The sequence below is a fragment of the Schistocerca cancellata genome, chromosome 5, assembly GCF_023864275.1.
Source record: "Schistocerca cancellata isolate TAMUIC-IGC-003103 chromosome 5, iqSchCanc2.1, whole genome shotgun sequence".
Lineage (NCBI taxonomy): Eukaryota > Metazoa > Arthropoda > Insecta > Orthoptera > Acrididae > Schistocerca > Schistocerca cancellata.
Window position 1 is genome coordinate 461,598,348 of NC_064630.1, and position 19,064 is coordinate 461,617,411.

Consider the following 19,064-nt stretch of genomic DNA (forward strand, 5'->3'; position numbering starts at 1 on the left):
GGAAGAGGACTCTTGAATGTAACGAATACGAGATGCCTACTCTACAGATCACCTAAGAAGAATTAATGTTCAGACTATTGTATAAAAGCTCTGGAGATAATAAACGCTCAGGATTTACTTGACATATACAGAGTGAGTCACCTAACGTTACCGCTGGATATATTTCGTAAACCACATCCAATACTGACGAACCCATTCCACAGACCGAACGTGAGGAGAGGGGCTAGTGTAATTGTTTAATGCAAACCATACAAAAATTCACGGAAGTATGTTTTTTAACACAAACCTACGTTTTTTTAAATGGAACCCCGTTAGTTTTGTTAGCACATCTGAACATATTAACAAATACGTAATCAGTGCCGTTTGTTGCATTGTAAAATGTTAATTACACCGGAGATATTGTAACCTAAAGTTGACGCTTGAGTACCACTCCTCCGCTGTTCGATCGTGTGTATCGGAGAGCACTGCAACATACATCGCGTTTCTACAGAATGATCTGCCAAAGTTGCTCGAAAATGTCCCACTGGAAACGCGTCGACGTATGTGGTATCAGCATGATGGTGCACCTGCACATTCCGCAATTAACACTAGGCTGACCCTTGACAGGATGTTCGACAGGCGTTTCATAGGACGTGGAGGACGCATAAATTGGCCAGCCCGTTCTCCTGATCTTACACCTCTGTACTTCTTTCTGTGGGGTACGTTAAAGGAGAATGTGTACCGTGATGTGCCTACAACCCCAGAGGATATGAAACAACGTATTGTGGCAGCCTGCGGCGACATTACACCAGATGTACTGCGGCGTGTACGACATTCATTACGCCAGAGATTGCAATTGTGTGCAGCAAATGATGGCCATCACATTGAACATCTATTGGCCTGACATGTCGGGACACACTCTATTCCACTCCGTAATTGAAAACGGAAACCACGTGTGTACGTGTACCTCACCCCTCATGGTAATGTACATGTGCGTCAGTGAAAAAGACCAACAAAAAGGTGGTAGCATGTGGACGTAATGTGCTGTTTCAGTCTCTTCTGTACCTAAGGTCCATCACCGTTCCCTTTGGATCCCTACGTAATTCGGTGCTCTCCGATACACACGATCGAACAGCGGAGGAGTGGTACTCAAGCGTCAAATTTAGACTGCAATATCTCCGGATGTAATTAACATTTTACAATGCAACAAACGGCACTGATTACGTATTTGTTTATATGTTCAGATGTGCTAACAAAACTAACGGGGTTCCATTTAAAAAAACGTAGGTTTGTGTTAAAAACATACTTCCGTGCATTTTTGTATGGTTTGTATTAAACAATTACACTAGCCCCTCTCCTCACGTTCGCTCTGTGGAATGGGTTCGTCAGTATTTGATGTGGTTTACGAAACATATCCAGCGGTAACGTTAGGTGACTCACCCTGTATATCGAAAACGCAGTCAAGAAAAGCTGATTCACAGTCTCACCTGTGCGTCATAAATTACTTAACGTCAGTCATTTGTACCATGAAACTGTGACTGGGTTTAATTAACTTCCTTAAACTGAACAGCTGTGAAATCTTCCGCCACAAAATGTAGTCCACTTGCAGTCAAGAGAAAACAAGGCCATACTAAGAAGCACAGAAAAATCCGATGTGAATAACACGGTTCACGTTAACTAAACACTTACTGCAGAAGGTGTCAAACACTGAAAACCTCTAAAACATTCAGACGGAATCGCGCAGACAGAAGCGAATGAGTTTTATTGTTCGTCCTGCAGGATGTTGACCTTCACGTCTGTATCGCAAATATCAGTCAGGTTTTAAATACGTACTTTATCATTACCTACGTTCCAAGCTAATCTATATTAACTGACATAGCCACAAGCTTGGTAATGATCTGCAGTTCGTTGACGAAATAAACTTTATAAGTACGGCCGACCGCCGATGCGTATGCATTAGTATGCAAGGTAGCTCATGGGGAAATGATAATTTCAAAATAATGAATCACTGCCGGATGAGGTGTTCATTCACATCTTTCTACAGGAATAAGAAACCGAAGTAATCAGGATTGTATCGATCTTGTGCGACTTAGGTAAAGCACGGAGAAACCTAAATCTGTTTAAGGAGACGGTTATGTGAACCCAGCTCGTTCCGAAAGCACGTCCACCATTAGCAGTTTATCCATTAGTACAACCAGAGCCAGGTCCTTGAAACACTGTGGATAAAATGTGAGTTTTGTAACATTTTCTGTTTTACACCCGGAAAACGTTTATGTTGTCAATATTAACAATTTCACCATTTTATTCGGGACATAATATTGGTGTATGGCGAAGAAAGCTTTCCTAAACAAAAATATGTAGTGACATTGAACATTCTCCTACTCATGGTAAAGATTTTGGTTGAACTAAAGAGCGCTGAATCCTAATGAGACTTAGGAAATGGAAAATATTGAACACGTATGAACTATGAAACTGAGAAACCTTTTAAAGTTTGAATAGTAAGTTAAAAACAATAAGATATTAAGCAGACTACCCGAAGAAGAAAGTGTATGTAGAGATTTTACAAGATGCTCTTCTGAGAGTCAGAGCTCTCACTCCTTTCCTGAAGCATGTCATTGATCTGAAACATCTAGTTTCAGTAGTCTTGTAACTTGATTTTTACCCTGCTGAGTCTGACCATATTCGATAACAGTCTAAACGCCTGTTTGGACTAAACGTCGAATATCTGTTGCAGAGAAGACGTCTGAAGTGTTAGCTGTCTGGAAATGAGCCAGGATAAGCCACCCCCTTCAGACCTGCCATCGCACGAGAATGACAGCGAGGTGCCGGTAAGTACAAGGGATGATGACATAACTGCGACTAATTAAAAGTGTGCAAATTTCAATGACAAACTTGATTACTGAACCTTTATGCTGCTTACGTTGACTCTGTCTTTAGTTCTCCAAAATCAAGAAAAAGTAGAGAGGATGCAGGCAGTTTATTCATTCATTTATTTATTGCTTATTTAGCCTAAAGAGATTAAGGCCTTCAGGCCCTTTCTTACCTCTGATCAGAAAAAACACATTCCAAAAATATTGCTTAATAATCACAACTGTAATAATTTGCTTTATTAATAAAAATATTAATAGGCAGTGAACTAAAGGTTTTATTAATTATGCAAAACACAATGTGCAGGCTGTTTATAAATTAGTTACACAAAAGTAACCTTTAATCGATAAAAGGTAAACAACTTACAGATATGTTTGATTTAGCATTGAATGAAGTACATCTTCCAGTTTTACAAAGGTTCAATTTGGCTACATTTTGTAACAGTGCAGAACTTATTCACTTGCTATGTCAGAGACTGCTTGCCGACCCAGTCTTGGTTTCCCATGTGATACACAGCCAGTTTCGACGAAACAACTGTATTAGTTAATAATAATTTGTCTTTGAGGTATTGGCTAGCGATATTTAGTCCTGAACTGTCTCCGAACAGTATTAGAGGATTTGGATTCACCAAACCATAAACAACACTGTGCACACTTTCACGGTTATACGATTCCATTATGACTTTTGTAATAACTCATTCGCGTATGTCACGTAGTGGGAACGTCGGGAACTAACATTGTTAGGCAGTAATAAGACAGTGCTGTATCAAACATTTCGGTAAGTTATTTACCTTTTTCACAATTAAAGGTTACTTTTGTATAACCAATTAATACACACCATTTATCTCTTTTTCTACATACGAAGACGTGTTTCGACACCTGTGTCTCATCTTCTGTGGGTCTCAATTTGTTTCTGTAAAATATCACACAAAGTTCATGGTTGTTTTTCTATTTTAGAAAATAGTAGGAACTGAGTACTCCATTTTTGGCGCGACCACACGGCAGCATTTCATGTCTAATAACTGAAAAGCTGCTGTCCGGTGCCGTGCTTCAGCCACCTGTTGTATGTTCCTTTTGTGAATTGCCCAGACTTTGGAAAGTTATTTTCATCTCAATTTACAGTCTTCCAAAGAGCATTCCGGAGACTTCTGCACAGATAAAGTGTTTAAAAATCCGGATATTATCATGTTGGTGATCCAGAAAAATGTGACTGTTGTATCCATATTGCTATTTACACTTTTTGATGAAAATAATTGTAAATTAGTCCAACCCCAAGTTGAACATTATTGACGGGGAGCAAATAAATTAGTATTTTTAAGATAATTTTTCCTTTTATGTAATTCCCTCCCACAACGCTCTGATGAGGCGATCCTTACCATGAAAAATAAATATTATCAGGGAATTTTAGCTCACGGATTTGCAGTCTCACTGTGACGGTGTTTTCAATGAAATATAGGTGCCATTGCAAGAAATGTAGTCATTTCATTTCATATGTAAAGTTTGCTGGTTCGTTTTTCATTGTATGAATTGAATCAAATTTTATTTTGCTGATTATGAAACTTCAGTTGCAGTAGCACTTAGGAGTGTGAATAATTATCAATTCAACATTTGTGCAATTGTGTTGGACTCTGTCTGGGCATAGGATCTTTTGTTTGGCCATTTGTGTGTTCACCACTACGGCAGGCAGCTTGCATTAACGACTGTTGAACCCTTGTCGACTCACATACATTACAAATACGACAAGAGACGCGAACATTTCAAGTCAGGAAGTGAAGTACTCACTGTGAGGACAGCTCGTCGGTTGTGCTTGAGTACCTCAGTTGGCAGCCGGCACCGTAGCTCAGCGTGTTCGGTCAGAGGGCTGCGTGCTCTCTGTAATAAAAAAAACTGAGTTAAAGAATCAACGATCAACTTGAACGGATGTCTTGTGACGTCCGCCCAGACCAAAACCAACGAACAATTTCGAACAAAAAAAAAAAAAAAGCATGTTCCGTCAGAAGGTTAGCTACCCTCTGTAACAAAAAACTGAGTGAATAGATCAAAGACGAACTTGAGTGAGTATCATAGCACGCCCGCCCAAAACAAATTCAACAAACGATAACGAACAAAACGAAGTCGAAAAGAAAAAACAGTTGACAGATTAGTTGCTACCGATAAGCAAATGTCTGACGTACGAATCCCGGTCTGCACACATTTTTAATCTGACAGGAAGTTCCATTGCTATAGGAGCTAATCAGGACGGCACTGATATTAGCGGAAATCAACCGACCGCTTTGTGTTGTTGAACCCAGTGCCTGTGAGAAATCTATGATGTAGTTCGGTCGTCAGTTGTGTACACATTCCACCGTCCTGCATTAACGTTCAGTTTCGCAAGATGCACCAACTTGGAGCTGGTCTAAACTTCAAAACTGTGGAACAACTGCTCGAAGAATTCCTTCTGTGGAAATATTCTGAAGTACCATTAACCGTAGCCAGAAATGTTCAGCACTCTCTAGCTCCAGGATATTGGGTATAGATCTGTGATTGTTGCCTCCACAATGTAGTCCAGTGCTTTTTTTATTTTATAAGTATATGTTGTTCTGCCATACGAATAAATAAAACATATCAATCCAACCCATTCTTCCACATTTCTCCCGCTCTCCATTTACCAAAAGCTAAATACTACATTGTAAACATCCTCTAGATAATCAGTTACATGTTCGAGGATAATCTGAACAATTTTATATCGAGATGAAATGTAACGAATCGGTTTACACAATAAATAAATAAATAAATAAATAAATAATATATATATATATATATATATATATATATATATATATATATATATATATGTTATAAGTTTTAATGTTAATCACCGTAGTAATTTTCAACGCTCTTCATGTAACAATATTTAAAAACCAGTTGTTTTCTTTGTTTACGGGTTACCACTTTTTAAATAAAGGTTTGTCACTGGAACAGAAAGAGTTGTTCAGAGGATGTGATTTTAGACTAGATTTAAACTTCTTTGCTGCGTGTCAGACATTTTATGTTACTCGGCAAATGATCAAAACTTTTTGTTGATGCCCATTGAAATCCTTTCTGGCGACTTACAGCTTTAACAATCGGCAATAATGGGTATATTTTAGAGTTCCGTACATCAATCGGTAGAAACGGAACCTTTATATGAAAACGTTGTTGTCCGACTGTCAAGACCCCTTTTTCTCAGGAACGTATAGGGTTACGAAGTTTAAATCTATGTTACATACTGAAGTCTGCGGTCCTCTAGGGACGTGAAAAATTTAAGGCTGTAAATCGATGAAATCAAGAGATACGGCCATTTGTATTACACAGGATGGAGAAAAATTGTGTCACGAAATTTTAACCCTGGGTAGCTGATGCCAGTAGGAACCAAAATTAGTAATGTTGTGTAAGTCGACAACGCACATTTTTTTAAACTATGGAATCTTGGCGCCATGCGATCCGATTAGCCGCGGGACTGCCCTGTTGAGGGATGCTCTAGACAACGCATGCCGGCCGTTGTGGCCGAGCGGTTCTAGGCGATTCCGTCCGCAGCTGCGTTGCTGCTACGGTCGCAGGTTCGAATCCTGCCTCGGGCATGAATGTGTGTGAAGTCCTTATGTTAGTTAGGTTTAAGTCTAGGAGACTGATGACCTCAGACGTAAGGTCCCATAGTGATTAGAGCCATGTGAACAACACATGACCGCGAATGCTTTGCCTACTGGAGTTCGCGGAGCATCCAAGGCTGCCCACACTCTCGGTGGTAGCGCTCGCACCAGCCACTGGGAGCCTGGGGACGGATCCACCAGGGGCCCCACACATCCAATGTAGTTTCATGATAAGACGTACTGGGAACAAACCCGTCAACAACTGTAAGTCCTCGTACCGAAACTCTTTTACAAATTGTGTCGGCCCTAAAAAGTGCCTCTTCTTGTAACTAGGACATTGTTTAGTTAATGCTCTGACTGGCGACCCTCTGATGCGACACAAGCTTGGTAACGTCGAACGGTGTTTTGCCAAAGTCTTTCAAATATTTTAGCGTTTCCCCGATGTGATTGACGGCATGTTGAACTTGGTCCATTAATTCCACTTCGTTTCTAGGTGGTTCGCGTCCGGGTGGGTTGAACTAGAAACTTGAAGAATCCCACAGGGAAAAAAAAACGGTGGCGTGAGGTCTGGTGATCGCGGGGGCCATGTCCTACGAGCACCTCTGCCAGTTACCCAGCCGTCGAAGAGTTCATTTAAATATCCGCGCACATCACGACCGTTACGTGCGGGCGCTCCATTGTGCTGCAACCACATGCATAGCCGTATTTCCAGGAGAACATCTTCCAGTAGGCCGGATAGAGTTTCTTGTAAGAAGTGAAGGTAATTTGCCCCAGTAAGTCTAGGAGGTAGACGGACCGGTCCAGTTAGATGGTCACTAACAATGCCTGCGCAAATGTTGAGTGAAAATCGTTCCTGGTGTCCGTGGACGTAAGTGACGTGCGGATTTCCCCTCGCCCAGTAAGGAACGTTTCGAGAGTTGTAAAGGCCATCCCGACGGAAGGTGCACTCGTCGGTAAACAACACAATGGCAAAACCCTACCCAGTGTTCACCGTCCGCCACAAGATTTAGGTCTTGGGCAGGGAGGAAACTAAATGGATGCTGGCCCTCATCGCTCAAAACCACACAGACTAACCGATGAGTAACACACATGTCGTCTCGAGCCGCTCGAGTACTAGTCGTAGGTGCTTCCTCGAAGCGCTCGAGAACAATCTCTTCAGATGCAGTATCCCGTCGTGCTCGAGGTCGTCCAACATCACCATGGTATCCCGCTAAAGAGCCTATTTCGCCAAGTCGCCGGTGAATTGCTGTCTCGGTCCGGCTCACGGTTTCAATCTGCCAGAAAGTTTCAGTTGCTGTAAATGCTTGCGGGTGTGGGTGGCGTCTTGCTGGGTACCGTTCCTAATACAACCGTCGAGATGCATGCGCATTACCGTCGGCTAGTCCAGAAAAAAAACCATATGTCGTTGTTCCTCAAACAAATACTGTGCCGTCATGCTTACTGTGTGACTTAATCGCAGGTGATGTGCGTGCGCTCCGAAGCGAAGCTTACGTGTGAACGCCTCTGACGTGAGGTGGAGACGAACAGCAAGACCTATTCGACACGTGTGCGTATCACGTTGAGGCAGTGACGCGGCGAGGGACATTTGTATGTGTGAACCGACAACCATAGCGCTGCTTGTCAACCGACGAACGACAACAGGGCAATCCCACGGCCAAATGGAGTGCGTGGTGCCAAGTTCCCGTAGTTTAAAAATCGTCCATTGTCGACCTGCACAACATTAGTAATTTTTGTTCCTACTGGCATCAGCTATCGAAGGTTAAAATTTCGTGACACGATTTTCCTCCATCCTGTAAATTCCAGTACTCGTAAACTCATTCAACAAGACCTATGGGGCACTTTCAGTTGACCTGGAATCACGGAATTTGAAAAGAAGTAAGATTTCACAGTACAAGTGAAGGAAAGAATTCGAAAACTGTTAACTTATAATTATATCAAGACCTGAATGTGCCTGTGCTTGAGCAAATGTGTATGCAAAAGCTTCAATGGATTGGAAATAACAGCCAACTAGCTGCGAAATACCTTGACCATGATTTCAATAGTTTTAAAAGTGTCTTTTTCAGAAGGTATTGTACAAACATTGTGTGCAAAATAGAAACAAAATTACAGGAAATGTTTACAAACAATTTTAGTTAAGCATTGTCACGTAGAACCACGTACTATCTACATCCAATGTGAAGTCGTTGACTGTGTCTAGTACATGTGCGTGTCATCCACTTAACCACCATTAAACTACATGATTTAAAAGTAGTATCTCTCTTCTGTAAAGCTTTCCCTTAAAACTTTTTAAAATAGCACTCATTTGACAATGGATCGTGCAAGAGTAATACGCCACATGAAACACATATAAAACGAACCATCGGAACGCACAGAGCGTAAGTATGCCAAGTACAGACCTAATAACATGCGCCGACTGTGCCATTAAAGTCATATAGCTTACATCTGTTAGGAAAGAAAGATAGTAATGCACACAGTTGCATCTTTGCAGAACATCTACTTATTCCTGGTCACACTCCGAAGGACTTAGAGGAAGCTGCAATCTTACACAAAGAAGTAAAAGACCGAACAATAGAGTTATGGGTAGAGCACGAAATTTTCAAACACTTAGGGAAAAACGATAGCTACATTTCAAATTATCGACTTCAAGTTGCAAGCAGACATTTCCTGGAAGGCTTTAAGCCTCTACTTCGGGCCGAGAAGCCCAGTTTACTGCTCGAAGCTGGCCTTCGCGCGGTGTTTGTTTTCCCCAAAATTCTGTGTTCATTAAGAACATGTCTTTTAATTGTCATTTTACAATGTATACTTCGTCATCCACAATTAAGTGGCTGTTCAACGTTTTAGTAATGCCTTAGATCCTTCCATCCCCCTCATTTTATTTTTAGTGTATTTTATTCTGCATATAACATCGTGGTTTCGAATCATATACACTCTGATTAGTGTGCCTTCATTTATTCATTATTTTACTATGTGTTTTATAACACCAACCCCCACACCATCTAGTACATTTGTTCGTACAACAGTTTTATCGGAAACCACTTAAGACTTGCGCCAGATTATTAGTCTTGCAGTTGAGCACGCTACCAAAGAGCAGACTGGTAGGGAAGTTCTGTTACCCCCGACAAGTGGGACACAGTGTGTGTGTGTATGTGTGTGTGTGTGTGTGTGTGTGTGTGTGTGTGTGTGCAGTAGGCTAAGGTTGCTACTGAATTCTGCCGGTCTCCATCCTCAGGGGTTCGCAACGGCCAATGACAGGGGGAAGCGCTCCGTCGTCAGTTTCACCGGTGGCGACCGGGACGCCCTCGATGACATCGGTGCAGAAGCGACGCCGGAGTCCGATAAACCTCCCCCGTATAGCAGGTAAGCTGGAGGGTGCGGAAAACCTTAACAGTTTAGCAATAATAATAATAATTTGGTATCATATTTTACCATCGAACAGGCACTACAAAAGGCATTTAAATCCATTCAGTGTCTCTAAAAACCGTTTTGCTCTAAAAGATATCAACGAAGTTTTCTTTCTCATTCAACAAGCTTTCTCTGAAATTTTGCCTCATGTTTTTTATTATTTTACACGCAACGCCATAAATTACCCTGGTGTTATGACTGGAACTCCAGTTAAACCATCGTTGGCATATGATTTTTGTGTACATTAATATACATTCAAGTGCAATTCTTGTCAAAAGGGGTCACATTGCCCTTTGACTTAACTGTGCCCTCTTGTTCCGAAGAATATTCTGGCCCCAATAACAGCAACATACGCAAAATCTGCATGTGAACTTTTCACTTTTGATGCTGGTGTCCCTGAGTCGTTGGCGCGGTCTGTAATTGTTAACTGCATTAACAGCACTTGCATCGTGTTGCTGCATCTAGAGAAGATTTTGGGAACCTAAACCTTTGGCGGAACAGTTTTTCACTTGGTAAGTAAATTAAGAGTTACAAATAATCATGTACATATTCACGATTCCAATTTTATTTATTGATATTACATTAGACAGTAAGAAATTGTCTTCATAGGTCCAAGGGTAAGAAAAATATGTGCTGACAGCCAGTTCCAAAACTCGCTGAGTTGTGCTCAGAGATACACATTCGTGGTATTTAAATCAGTCGTATTCAATGTTCTTGCAAATTCTAAATCTGCTGACTATGTGAACGTTGTATAAAAACGTATTATTGTGAGCAAACAGTTGGATTGCAACGTCACTGCCCAGTTTATTTTCTCGCTCCTCATCTTGACTTCTTCCCCGAGAACCTTGGTTCAGTCAACGATGGTAAACGTCAACGTGTTCATGAAGATATTTCGCAGTCAGGAAGAACAATGGATCCTAGCGATGTTGGTTGGCTACGACATGGCAATCTTCGACACAAACGCAAGGCCCCAGCCAGTAAATTCAAATCTAGCACACGTTAAATTAAAGAAGTATGCTCCGTAGGAGTAAGTATGTATTTTGTATTTGTATTATCCCCTACGCCATTTTCATTAGTACTCCGTACAGTAGTAAATACTCCAGTAAAACTGTTACTTGTATCTCATATATGCAGTGTTATACAAATGGCTGATATATGAATGCATGGTTTCACGGTAGTATAGCCTTATAAAATTCTCTCGACCTTCCAGTCACGTCGAGAGTTTTAAATATCGACGAAATATCGATTACTAAACAGGCAAATTATTTCTGGGACACTGTCACGACAGAAACGATCGACGTAAAAATTTCTGAAAATATCCTCATTGAAGACAGTGGTCTGCCGTTAAGCACAATTTGGGACCCGACCATCAGAATGTTGAAAGCGGTCGTGGTGGCCTTGCAGTCAAAACATTACATTATATGGCCCTGCAGTGGTCACCAATGACGTCATGGGTGGTAGCGCCGCTATATAAGAACAGCAACAGCAACCACATAGCAACGGTCGACGAGTTCTCGATCGAATGCTCGTGGGTTTTAAACAATTTGCTGCGGCTAGAGTTCAGAGAGGGTTTGACTAATATAGATGGTCGATGTTACACAGTAGGTAGGTAACAGAGAAAATTGATCTGCATATTATAAATTAGCATGTTTCAGGCTGTCTCAGAAAAACTGCTGGTTATCATTATATCAAGGACTTTTCATCGGTGTAATTGATTTTCTTGAAATTGTAATTTATTTTCTACTTCCGTTTCATTATCCTTAACCAAAAGACGTATTCCAGACATTGACTTCCACAAAAAGATAGCGGTTAGCTACGGAAAGCTTCATAATGGTCTAAAAGTACAAAGTTCACTCTGAATGGTTGTTCATGAAATCATTACACAATCGCTGATTCCGTGGGTTCTGATCGATACCTCCAGGTTTAATTCGAATTTGGGAACGTGGGACTAGATTTTGGCTGTAAGATGTATCTTGATTCGAGAATCTTCCAGAAATGCCTTTGTTTTGGCCGCCTGTTTATAGGTATATTCTCATGACTGACCGCTCGTCTGGAGCCACTTGTAAACCATGAAACCTCAAATACAGCAATTTTTTGTTACTATTCTATCTGCTTCTAATGTGATTGTGTCGAGCTGTCCACTTCCTTCGAAGAAAACGTACATTATTATTATGTATGTTCATTTCGGTTAGGAGAGAAGAAGCTGGTGTAACTACTATGTTTTCTTCTTAAGATCTAGAGCTACTTTCATCTTCAAAAGAATGTCTTTCACAGCTAATTCTTTGAATCTCAGAATACTACAATCGTGGAAGGAAAATAACTTTCAAATGACGGAACCGACTGCTCATCTGTACTTAAACCAGCTTTGAAATCGCAAATAATCATTATACTGGTATGGTCCCACTCCAGCATCGTGGCTGACTGGAACTGGCTAAATAGCGCAATAGTGCACTATACTAGGAGCCCTTTCATCAGTGATAATACTGATATATTGTTTTAATTTTGCAAAAATAGATCCTGTTGGATGCTCTTATCGTTGACTTTCTTGGAAGTACGCCGATAGAAAAAATCTTGTCATTTTTTATATGAGAGAAGTCCGGTAACCATTTAGTACGTTATGTACTCGCAGAACTGGTCTGCTTAACAGATCGTGTGTAGTATAGCTGAATGAGCAGGCATTAACGGCAAGCTGTTAACAGTAATAAAAAGACAACACAAGCAACTCTCTAATCCGTTTTGAAAAGTTCCTTACAACCATACTAATATGGTACATTACAAAAATATTGATACATTTTCATACTTTGGTCATGGTGATACAACCATGTGAAATCACACAGGTTGGCAGAAAATTCTAAACAAATATATTTACCAAAAGTGCTTGCTATCTGCAACATTAATATTCCGTAGAAACGTCAGTGCCGTAAAAACTAGAAATGTGTTTGCTGTTCGAGAGATAAGAAAATAGATTAATGAACATAATGTCAGTGAAAGTGGGTCCATTGGAATCGAAGCGCTGACTGCTAAACTTCATCGTCCACATTTTTACAGTTTGAACTTAGCACTCATTCGGCAAGAGGAGGTATTGATCCACCTCATACCTCATACCTCCTTTTGTCGTCCTCCCTGATTGCCTCTCTTTTCCTCATACTGATTGTTATATACACCTCATGCTAACTTACCTTGCAGTTACACTATTTCCTACACGAATATCACATATTTCTCTCTCACATTTATTCTCTCACACTTTTCTCCTGCACCTTTCTCTACTTGCGAACTACCAGTCCTCATATCTTCGTCTTTAATTTCTTATCCTTCCAATTGCTGACACATTTTTCACATGAAATCAGTTCATATTATCATTCACTAATAAGTTCTCTCCTTGTATCTTTGGCCTCCCCCTCCCACTATGAATGAATCTGTTCCAAACTGCGTAATGCTCTTTATCGTTTTCACGCACTGCACAATTCCATCTTCACCTCTCCTATCCTACCTCCCTCCCTCCCTCCCTCCTCTCTCTCTCTCTCTCTCTCTCTCTCTCTCTCTCTCTCTCTCTCTCTCTCTCTCTCTCTCTCTCTCTTCCTCTTTCTATTATAACTCGTGGAGGTCGAGCTTGAGCTTAAGCTCTTTCTTTAATAACCCAATCATCGATGGTACGGTAGTATTTAAATTTTACATTGTTTTCTCCGTATCTTGTCAACGGTCTTTAATTCTTACACCTGGTATGTGAGAGCTACATATATTGATAACATTATTTGACATACTTGTAATTCAGTTATTTCTCTTGCAGCATCAGGCACAAGGTCAGTGCCTATTCCATCGAGTATGACCCACACTTAAGACGTGACATCGACCAGCCTATCTCGTAAGTACCTCTGATGCCTACCACATGATATTTCATGATTATTTTAAATTTTTAAGTTGTCTAACATTTCTTTTACTTCATTTTAACATGATTTAATTTAGAACCGCAAATATTTGCCTCTGATGTTTTTAAAAAAGTAGAAAGATTGAATTTCATTGGTATTCATTTTATTACACAGTACACTTAACGTCTCAAACTGTCTTTCACATTACGCTGACTTTGTACACTGCTTCGAATAACTAGTGTTGGTTGTTGGGATGTTCTTCTAAGCTTCTTAAATATAGCACCAATTTCGCCTAATCTTGCCTGCAGTTCGCAGAGAAGAATTCTCGTCTGGTATTACCATAGTGCCACATAGGTTTCGAAATTTTGTTAGTATATTTATCCTATCACATAATACCTCATATAGTTGAAGGATAATTCGTTTTAACTCATGGGCCATCTGTCTGTGAGTGATGTAACCTTTGTTCCATATGTTATATCGCATTTGCTGAGATAGAGACTTAATATAAGCCCAGTAAATATCATATTTTCTAGAGAGAGTGAAAATCCACTTAGGAACCGCATTTAGACTGGCCAGTGTACAGCACCGACAGTTAATAATGTGCAACGCGAATTCGACATGGGTCTATCTGACCCCTCTGTTTCGCAAACTAGTAACCTGTGCGTCAAACTGTTAGAGCACATCCTTCAAAATAATAATAATCTTCTTCTTTTCTTAAATTCGAGCAGTAGTTTCCTCTCCCGTTGGGATCTTACGAAGAGAAAGTGGCAAGTACCATAACCCGATTACCCAGAAATTTCGCTCAGTGGAAGAGGAGTCAAAATAAGCAAAGACATGTCTCGGCCCTATACGTAGATACTCGATCGTTTATGAAAAGATGACGGTCAAAGTCTTCTAGGTGTTTCATGTGCCTTTTATGGAATAAATGGTACAACCGAGGTGGTGGCACAGAGGTTTTAGCCCCGTCTTCGAAATCCGATTATTATCTTTATTTGCGTTTTTCATTTATTTTCCCGCGTCCGTACAAGATCAGTATACGAATTTTTCCAGTGCATATTGAGATAAAGTTGTACTTAATCGTCTACTAATTGTATCCCTGGTGCATGAATTAAGAACAACAATACGTGAATGTGAAAGTTATTTGAAATAGTTTTCGGTGAAATTCCTGTAGTGTATCTCGATTCATAGTTCAATGCAAGCGCCGGTTTCCTGAAAAGTGATACTCTAAGCATGGTTCGCTGCGGAATTATTGTCAACGGGTAAATTCTTCAGCAGACTTAACGCCGTTTCTTTCCAGAGTGAGATTCATACTACTATGGCAAACCTAACTGTGCACGATGCTCGTGCTGTTAGTAATTTCTACCTTTCGAATGTTTCTGCGATCGGAATCCTCCAAGGGAATGCACAAAACCTTCTTGACGAATAAACAGAAGAATAAAACACTAAATTCAAATAAGAATTGATATAAGAATGAACTATATCGATATGAGAATTTTAAAAGATTGTGACACCTGAAAATAGCATATACATATATATTAGGGCTTGTATAAAAATGTTTAACAGTGTAGTTGTACTTCTATCAGTAAATTAACGCCTGTGTATCCTCAAACACGATAAAAAACATTCGTGTAGTAACCTGCTACAGACATGGATAGATAAATGAAAAGATAAAAAGTAAAATAAATAAAAACAATAATCTAGTGTCGAACACAGGGCGCACAAGCGAAAAGCTGCGACTATCCGGTATGCCACCATTTCGTATGACACAATTCCGCACCACAAGGCATTTAAATTACGTCGAAAACTTTGACTGTCGTTTCTCAGCAACGGTCGAGAATCTATGGCTAAGCCGAGACTCATGTTGGCGTCTTCAACTGGGAAATCGGGTTATTGCAGTTGCCGTAACTATCTTCTGTGCCCTTCAGGGATCTCGATTCTCTTGTGGTTCATAGTTCACTACTTGCTTTGTTAGTCTTTCTTCTGACATTCTATCGATATGTCCTGGCCATTATACTCTCGATTATTTTAATAATGCATTAACTGAATAAAGTCCCAGCTCAGCTCTGATGTCTTCATTTCTTACCTGGTCCCACAGACTGCAACCTTTCATGTCCCATATAAATTTCATTTATATGCGCATTTTGCCTTGGTGTCTTACTGTACACGACCCTCTGCCGAGTATCAAAACAGGTGTAGGGATTACAGCATAAGTGTTCTTTTGATTGTCCGACGCATCATCTCATACACTACTGGCCATTAAAATTGCTACACCACGAAGATGACGTGCTACAGACGCGAAATTTAACCGACAGGAAGAAGATGCTGTGATATACAAATGATTAGCTTTTCAGAGCATTCACACAAGGTTGGCGCCGATGGCGACACCTACAACGTGCTGACATGACGAAAGTTTCCAACCAGCAGTTGACCGGCGTTGCCTGGTAAAACGTTGTTGTGATGCCTCGTGTAAGGAGGAGAGATGCGTACCATCACGTTTCCGACTTTGATAAAGGTCGGATTGTAGCCTATCGCGATTGCGGTTTGTCGTATCGCGACGTTGCTGCTCGCGTTGGTCGAGATCCAATGACTGTTAGCAGAATATGGACTCGATGGGTTCAGGAGGGTATACGGAACGCCGTGCTGGATCCCAACGGCCTCGTATCACTAGCAGTCAAGATGACAGGCATCTTATCCGCATGGCTGTAACAGATCGTGCAGCCACGTCTCGATCCATGAGTCGATGGGGACGTTTGCAAGACAATAACCATCTGCACGAACAGCTTGACGACGTTTGCAGCAGCATAGACTAACGGCCTGGAGACCATGGCTGCGGTTACCTTTGACGTTGTGTAATGTTGTAACTTTAATTTGGTATGCTGATATCGGTGCTAATTGACAATGAAAGTGGGTTAAAAGGCGTGATCTGTCTGGGGACGTTAACCGTGGATTACTGGGCAACTGTTTCATCAGATATTTAGTCTAGGTTTACCAAGCAGACTAAGATTAATGATAATCTTTTAATAGTCATACAAAACCGGTAATATATATATAAAGGAGAATTTAAATAAAAAGAAAGAAATCAGTTTATATTTGGAAATTTATTTTAAGATTGTTCATTGAAATTTCAGCATATTATAAGTGAGTTATAACTGAGCTGGTGCCTTATTTACGATTGAAAAAATGTGAGATTGTAATCTTACGGAACACATAAAATATGGAGCCAATATTGTGAGACAGCATACAACACTGCATTCATAAAATAACACACGAAGAACATTGAAACATAAGCAAGAAGAAATTAACCACAACCAACAGATTCAGTTTTTACCCAAAGAAATTACGTTCATACCACAATCCTGTCCGTCATGTAATTACCACACACTGGTATACTAAATTCATATTAACTCTTTGTGAAGACTTCGCAAAAAGAATAGCTGAGGGCTACTTTGATGATTACACCACATGCTTCACGTGGTCAACTTGGTTTACACAAAGCGTACAACTCCACAATAATTTTGATAATTAAAATAAATTAGATCGAAAAGCAATTGACAAAAGAAAAACCTTGAACTGGTTACTAACGTCTTACTATTAACCTGATGGGTCAAACAGTTATATAAGCACGTGGTACTGGTCTCGCAAAGTACACCCCACGTGGGTTGAACATAAAGAAAAGCATAAAGAAAAGTTGCTATATTAAAAAAATATTCTCAAGACGAGACGTTATAATCTCACGCACATTCGGATCTAAGATTGATGAACTTAGTTAGAGTTACTGATCAACACGTGGTTCCACTTTACTCACAAAGTAGTAACAAAGCAACTACCGGAAAATAATCTGAACTTCACACGATAATTACACTGCGCTGCAATTTAAGATAACCTCGGATATTTTAGACCTAAACCCGAAATAAAGGTGATTAAATTTTCAGTTTGGCTGAACTTAAGAAATCCATTGTCCTACGGACTTAACAGACACGCGCTTAGCCGGAGATCTTACCACTTCAGACGCTCGCCACGGCCACACTGCAACTGCCCTACTGCCCAGCGTGCTTCCTGAGGGTGGCTCACAAAGACCAACGGAAGTGGCCAGAGGGGCAGCTTCCTATACCAACATGACAACGGACGGACAGGACCATACTAAGGATAGAAACCTCTTTGCTTTTAGGAAGCGTAGCTACCTGTTCCGACGTTGGTCCTACTGTTCTCTAGCAGACAGCCTTGTCTGCTACCCTCAAGCATGCAACTAGAAATACATATGCTCATTCATCCTCTCACACAAAAGGGAAGGGGGATGACAGTATCTCATCATATACAGTATATAAAAGAAAGCAGATGTAGGTTCCGTATGAGACTGTGTGACATGAATTACATATAAGAATTACATATAAACTGTGCCTTAAAGTGTAGTAGTGTGACAGATCGTTCTTGTTTATGTGTAAAAGTAACACGTTCCACTGCTCAGTCTCCTCCCAGATAGTCAGAAACGCCACAGTACATTTAGAAGAGGAATTTATTCCATAAATGGCAACAGATTTAAGAAATTAAACATGAAAGGAATCCAACAGAGACCTTTCAGTTGCATCACAGACAGGAGCGCCTGCAATGGTGTACCCAACGACGAACCTGGGTGCATGAATGGCAATACGTCATTTTTTCAGATGAATCCAGGTTCTGTGTACGGCATCGTGATGGTCGCATCCGTGTTTAGTGACATCGCGGTGAACGCACATTGGAAGCGTGTATTCGTCATCGCCATACTGGCGTATCACCCGGCGTGATGGTATGGGGTGGCGTTGGTTACACGTCTCGGTCACCTCTTGTTCGCATTGACGGCACTTTGAACAGTGAACGTTACATTTCAGATGTGTTACGACCCGTGGCTCTACCCTTCATTCGATCCCTGCGAAATCCTACATTTCAGCAGGATAATACACGACCGCATGTTGCAAGTCCTATACGGACCTTTCTGGATACAGAAAATGTTCGACTGCTGCCCTAGCAAGCACATTCTCCAGGTCTCTCGCCAATTGAAAATGTCTGGTCAATGGTGGCCGAGCAAGTGGCCAGTCACAATATGCCAGTCACTACTCTTGATGAACTGTGGTATCGCGTTGAAAGTGCACGGGCAGCTGTACCTGTGCACGCCATCCAAGCTCTGTTTGACTCAATGCCTAGGCGTATCAAGGCCGTTATTACGGGCAGAGGTGGTTGTTCTGTGTACTGATTTCTCAGGATCTATGCACCCAAATTGCGTGAAAATGTAATCACATGTGAATTCTAGTATAATATATTTGTCCAATGAATACCCATTTATCATCTGCATTTCTTCTTGGTGTAGG

The 19,064-nt window shown here is 40.8% G+C and overlaps 1 protein-coding gene across 1 annotated transcript in view; it reads left to right on the forward strand.

The window, feature by feature from the left end:
- Window positions 1–2,744: 2,744 nt before the first annotated feature.
- LOC126188602 (proton-coupled amino acid transporter-like protein CG1139) overlaps window positions 2,745–19,064 on the forward strand; it is a 73,864-nt gene continuing 57,544 nt past the window's right edge. The window contains exons 1-3 of the mRNA XM_049930204.1: window positions 2,745–2,807; window positions 9,684–9,811; window positions 13,644–13,718. Of these exons, the coding sequence (XP_049786161.1) occupies window positions 2,745–2,807; window positions 9,684–9,811; window positions 13,644–13,718 (266 nt within the window). The remainder of the gene's footprint in view (window positions 2,808–9,683; window positions 9,812–13,643; window positions 13,719–19,064) is intronic.